The sequence below is a fragment of the Branchiostoma belcheri genome, unplaced genomic scaffold, assembly GCF_001625305.1.
Source record: "Branchiostoma belcheri isolate BF01 breed outbred unplaced genomic scaffold, Haploidv18h27 scaffold49, whole genome shotgun sequence".
NCBI lineage: Eukaryota > Metazoa > Chordata > Leptocardii > Amphioxiformes > Branchiostomatidae > Branchiostoma > Branchiostoma belcheri.
In genome coordinates, this window is record NW_017804120.1 from 1816575 (window position 1) to 1822372 (window position 5798).

At 38.5% G+C, this 5798-nt stretch overlaps 1 protein-coding gene across 1 annotated transcript; it reads left to right on the forward strand.

Annotated features, from left to right (window-relative positions):
- The first annotated feature begins 544 nt into the window (after window positions 1-544).
- LOC109479526 (carbohydrate sulfotransferase 11-like) lies at window positions 545-4211 on the forward strand. The gene is made up of 4 exons (XM_019781506.1): window positions 545-667; window positions 1822-1936; window positions 2890-3042; window positions 3888-4211. The coding sequence occupies exons 1-4, from the start codon at window positions 600-602 to the stop codon at window positions 4155-4157; spliced, it is 606 nt and encodes a 201-aa protein (XP_019637065.1). The 5' UTR covers window positions 545-599; the 3' UTR covers window positions 4158-4211.
- Window positions 4212-5798: the final 1587 nt, after the last annotated feature.

A 5798-nucleotide genomic window follows, 5' to 3' on the forward strand; every position in this document is an offset into this window, starting at 1 on the left:
TGTGTGTGTGTGCGTGTACGCGCGTGTGTGTGCATGTTTGTGTCCCACTTAACTCGAAAAGTTGTTGATGGACCCTCATGATATTTTGTATATATCAATATTAAAGCAGAAAAAAATGGCCTACGGGTGGATGGCAGTGACAAAGCAAGGTTTAGATGAAACGCCCTCTGGCGGAGTTCCGTTGTACCGCATGGGATCTTCATACATTGTAATTTCTGTTGCAGTCATTCACTGATCATGTTTTTTTTGTGACAGATTATTTTGTGACAATTCAGCAATTTCGGTTGAAAATTATACAAAAAGAATTAAGAAAACGAATAGATTTTTATGACTATATCTCAAATAATTCATACACTTTTTGATATAATTATACTTTCTTTTCATTTTCAGGGACCTCAAAAGTACCCTCATAATTTAATCGTTATCGACAAGACTAAAACCATTTACTGTTATATTTTTAAAACCGGAAGTACAACTGTACAACAAAACTTGTAATGTACAACCTCCAACACGACACAAATTTGACCCGCGCAGATATCGGCCCTAAACAAAAGTTACAGATTCACCATTACCCCTTTAAGTTCCTGAACAGCTACAGTATGGAAGATGCACAAATGCGTCTGAAGACTTACAACAAACTCATTGTCGTCCGCGATCCCTTAGAGAGGTATCTCTTCTTCTCATCTGAGTTTTTTTCTTGCCGCATGTGTTTGTGTGCATATTTGCATGTACATAATGTATGGATTGCTTATTTGCATGAGACCTTATTTGCATACTTGGGAATTTTAAAATATCATGCTCCCGCTACCAAAGCCAAATATGGCAAAAGTCTATCTAGGATAGGACATCAGATAGTAGGTAGGTCTACTGTTCTCTACTCTACTCTACTCTACTCTACTCTACTCTACTCTACTCTACTCTACTCTACTCTACTCTACTGTACTCTACTCTACTCTACTCTACACTACTCTTCTCTTCTCTTCTCTTCTCTTCTCTTCTCTACTCTACTCTACTCTACTCTACTCTACTCTACTCTACTCTACTCTACTCTACTCTACACTACACTACACAACACTACACCACTCTACACCACTCTACACCACTCTACTCTACACAACACTACACTAGTCTACACTTCTCTACTCTACTCTACTCTGCTCTACTCTACTCTACTCTACTCTACTCTACTCTACTCTACTCTACACAAAACTACACAACACTACACCACTCTACACCACTCTACTCTACACCACTCTACTCTACTCTATACAACACTACACCACTCTACTCTACACTACACTACACGACTCATCTATTACTACAATACGCACGTACTTGTTGCAAAATTCAGTAATCTTGGTTTAAACAATAAACGTTTTTCAGTTTTTTTAGTACAAATTATCTTAACATTAATAACATATTAAGTGAATTGTGCAATTTAAGTTTAAAAATTCGTAATTTATCTAATTCCATGCCGACATTGTTCAAAAGCCAAGATGGTGGACCTTATCATCATGAATGTTATCTTGAAAGTTCATCTGTGTTGGTAGAAGTCATTATGCAGTAAGTTTAAACTGTAATTAATTTCCAACAGAAGAAATTGGACTCACCCAAATTTTCGACTGTACGACTCCAGTCTTTGTCAAGGAATGAACAATCCACCGCTTCTGTGACGTCACGCAGATAACACGTGACTCCGTGAGCAGTGGATCATAGGTTGTAGAAAGTCTGTGGCGCCCCCCGTCCCCCGTCTCCAATTTCTTGTGTTGCAAATTACAGTTTAAACTTGCTGCATCATGAATTTTATTTGTGACGTTTCAGGCTAGCCTCTGCCTGGCTTGATAAATTTTTCATCAGTCCAGGTCGCTTCAGCTTCATAAGGAGGTTACGGCAGGCTGTAGGGAATTCAAAATTCGGAAATACAACAACAAAAAGGGTATGGATCTTCATCTTGTAGATTCATAAACAAAAAGAAATAAAATACCTTAAAATGTTTAAGAATTCAAAATTAATACTAAAAGAGTATATTACTTTAAAATTTGAATACCTAACACTCTAAGGCGTAAAATATTATATTAATATTTCACAATTTAAAAACGAAATAAAATATTTTTAAATCTTGTACGACATGATATTCTAAATTCTAGAAGGGGACATATATTCTAAAATTTCAAGGGGAATTTAAATTAAAGTATGATATACTAAATGTTATCAATATAAAATTCTAACATTAAAAATGATATTATTTCAGATTATATTATAACACAATTTTTCTAGGAGAATAATATTTAGATTCTTAAAGAGTGTTTAATATTGTAGACCTAGAATATAGAAGGAATATTTTCTAGATTTAGAAGACAGTATGCGTACAAAGCAACATAATGTGTGTGTTTTGGTCATTTACACATGTACATGTACATGGCAAGTATGTAATAATTTCACAATAATCAACATATTTTCGCCCAAATTTTCGACTGTACAACTCCAAACTTTGTCAAGGAATGAGCAATTAACCGCTTCCGTGACGTCACGCAGATAACACACGTGACTCCGTGAGCAGTGGATCATAGGTTGCAGAAAGTCTGTTGCGCCCCCCCCCCGTCTCTGTTGAGGGATGGTTGTAATGCCCTGATGTAGATTCCCCTCAACAGAGACGGGGGGCGCCACAGACTTTCTTCAACCTATGATCCACTGCTCACGGAGTCACGTGTGTTATCTGCGTGACGTCACGGAAGCGGTGGATTGCTCATTCCTTGACAAAGACTGGAGTCGTACAGTCGAAAATTTCTTGTGTTGGAAATTACAGTTTAAACTTGCTTCATAATGATTTCTACCAACAGAGATGAACTTTCAAGATAACCTATTTTCGATATTAAATGTGTTTTTCAGGCTTTGCCCACGAATAGATCTAGACGAGGATCCATGCATGGGGCTAGGAGAGCTCCACCAATTTCCATCAGGGATTTTGTCTGGAGTATTATCAACAATAAATATAGAAATGAACACTGGGAACCGTTCTTCAGTCAGTGTGCTCCCTGCCAGGTATGTTATAATTAATTAATATCACATCATACTTTAAGACTTCCTTATCTTCTTTCTTTGTAATCGTTAATATTAGTCGAAAGGGAAACTATATCATATCAGAATGGTTTTTATCTAACCCTTTATCACACACACACACACACACACACACCACACGTCACAAACACACACGCCACACACACACACTCACACACACACACAAACACACACACCACGTCACAAACACACACGACACACGCCACACACACATCACACACACATCACACGTTACAAACACACACGACACACACACACAAACACCAATCACACACACACCACACGTTACAAACACACACGACACACACACACCAATCACACACACACCACACGTACAAACACACACGACACACACCACACGTCACAAACACACACGACACACACACACACATCACACGTTACAAACACACACGACGCACACACACCAATCACACACACACCACACGTCACAAACACACCTGACACACACACATAAACACACACACAAACACATACACTCACACACAAACATACAGCACACGTTACAAAAACACATGGCACACACACACACATACACAATCATATAAATTCACGCACACACACACAGACACACACACACACACACACACACACACCAGACACAAACACACCACACACACACCACACCACACACACAAATAATTGCACAGTCTCTCGCTTTTTGAGTGACACTGGTACATGTATATCATGAAGAGAGCCGGTTCCCAAAACATTATTAGGCAAGCATGACCAACGACATTTCTCGCTGTGTAGTACAACACGTTAATTGTAAATCTATACTCTATTTGCAGGTTCAATACGACTTCATCGCTCATACGGACACGCTGGTAGAAGACCTTCGTCTGTTCTTCCACATGAGCGGTATCGTAGGGAAGGACGGCATCCTCCCGAGACAGCACCCGTCTCGGGCTAAAGCAGGCTTCGGCAGGACCTTCCGAGTGGTCCCGCCGGAGGACATACGTCACCTCGGAGAAATCTACAAACCGGATTTTGACATGTTCGGATACTCGATTGAGGAGGACCTTGAAGCGATTGAAAACGCACTAAAACAAAATGTCTGAGTTAGCGATAGTCCATTTTTAGTACGGACCAAAGATCTGTAAAAGTACGTGTAACCGCCAGCCAATGTCTTACCGCTACCAAGAAAAGCATCGCGAGTCTGATTCTTCTTCTTGGTTAGGTAAAGGGACCACCGGCTTTGAATTCCTTATGTCTAATTCCTCGTATAAAGTGTTTTAAACTTAAATTTAACTTTGCCGATCCAAGATGGCGGCTAGATTGAATAAGTATGACGTCATTTATGACGTAATTATGACGTCGACGTACGTTGTTACCATAGGCAACATAAGTCTTAGCAGCTCTTTATATTTATTTATATTCACCGTTTTGTTCAATTTTTTTGTATACTTTTGGTATGCCTAGACGTTTTTTTTAGTTCATTAGACCAAAGAAGTTTATCACAGTGGATATATTAACTTGCAGCTTTTTGCACCTTGGGTAGAGCTAGATGCTTGCTGCCATGCATGTTCACAGAAAAATTGAAATGAAAAATTACAGTGTTAGTGTTTCAAGGATTTTTACTTAAATGTACCATCCTCTGTCTATTTGGCACACTATAGCTAGAACAAAATTTTGATCTGCAAGTCTCCAAAATCCACGTAATGTATACTACATTAAATCAAGTAACAATTAGTAATTTATAGTAACATCTTGTGCCATTCTGGCCAACTACAACTGTTATATCAGGTTTAACTGCAAGAAGTCTCCACAACCCACAATCTATTTTAGATACCATACAATACAAAAGTAAAATCTACTATTAATGATATTACATGATTGTGTAAAGGCAACACACTTCTTTTGAAACTTCATCAATGACTATTGCAATTTGAATATAATAGTTTCTGCAGTCGTGCATTACATTTTTATAATATGATCTGCTACTAGATTTTCAAACTTAGATTGCCCATTACTTACATAGAACTCTCCCTGTTTAGGTAATGGTTAGTAAGGACGTTTAAAGAGGCCGTTTTTTTACCCTGGGTAAGAACAATAAGAAAGTGCTCCCACTGTGACCTTCCCAGCAGATTGAATAGTGGCTTGTAAATGTGATGACTACTTGCAGTCAGATACACCAGTGTAGACTTAGGTTCTGGGCATGTAACTGCAAGCCAAGGTCTCAAGCTACAAGCCAGAACATGGCAAGTCATATCTGTCATTACTCATGTACTTTATATTCTGGTTTACTAGTACATATAACTTCTTATATGTATGTGTGTCTCATTTCAAAAGTGTCTTGAAGAGAAATTTTAACTTGGCAAGCTAAACTGTCTTAGACAGGCCTCCCCCCATGTATACTGTACGGCTGCCAGGACAAGACTGAAGTCTGGTAGTTTATGTTATCGAATTTATATCGGCAGGGTGGGGTCATTATATAGTGTTACTGGCCTCTTTAACAGTTACTACACAGTGTGAATTGTTGCATTTAACACATGTCCTTGTGTTCAAGACTTACATTACAACGTAAAAAAAAAATACGGCGCGTAATTTGACGCTTTTTATTCACCGAAGCACGATATTTAATCGTCTACATGCATACATTCATGTAAATTACACCGTCTTGTATTTACGTCATCACCTCCTATATGGCCAAGCCATAGCAAAGCCACATTTCGCAACCTTGCTACTAGAAAAAGCAGTAT

Excerpts from the sequence above, each read along its gene's own strand:
- LOC109479526 (XM_019781506.1), top strand. The coding sequence starts at position 600 with ATGGAAGATGCACAAATGCGTCTGAAGACTTACAACAAACTCATTGTC. Across the intron at positions 668-1,821 it reads GTCCGCGATCCCTTAGAGAG|GCTAGCCTCTGCCTGGCTTG; the intron begins GTATCTCTTCTT and ends GTGACGTTTCAG. Across the intron at positions 1,937-2,889 it reads GAAATACAACAACAAAAAGG|GCTTTGCCCACGAATAGATC; the intron begins GTATGGATCTTC and ends TGTGTTTTTCAG.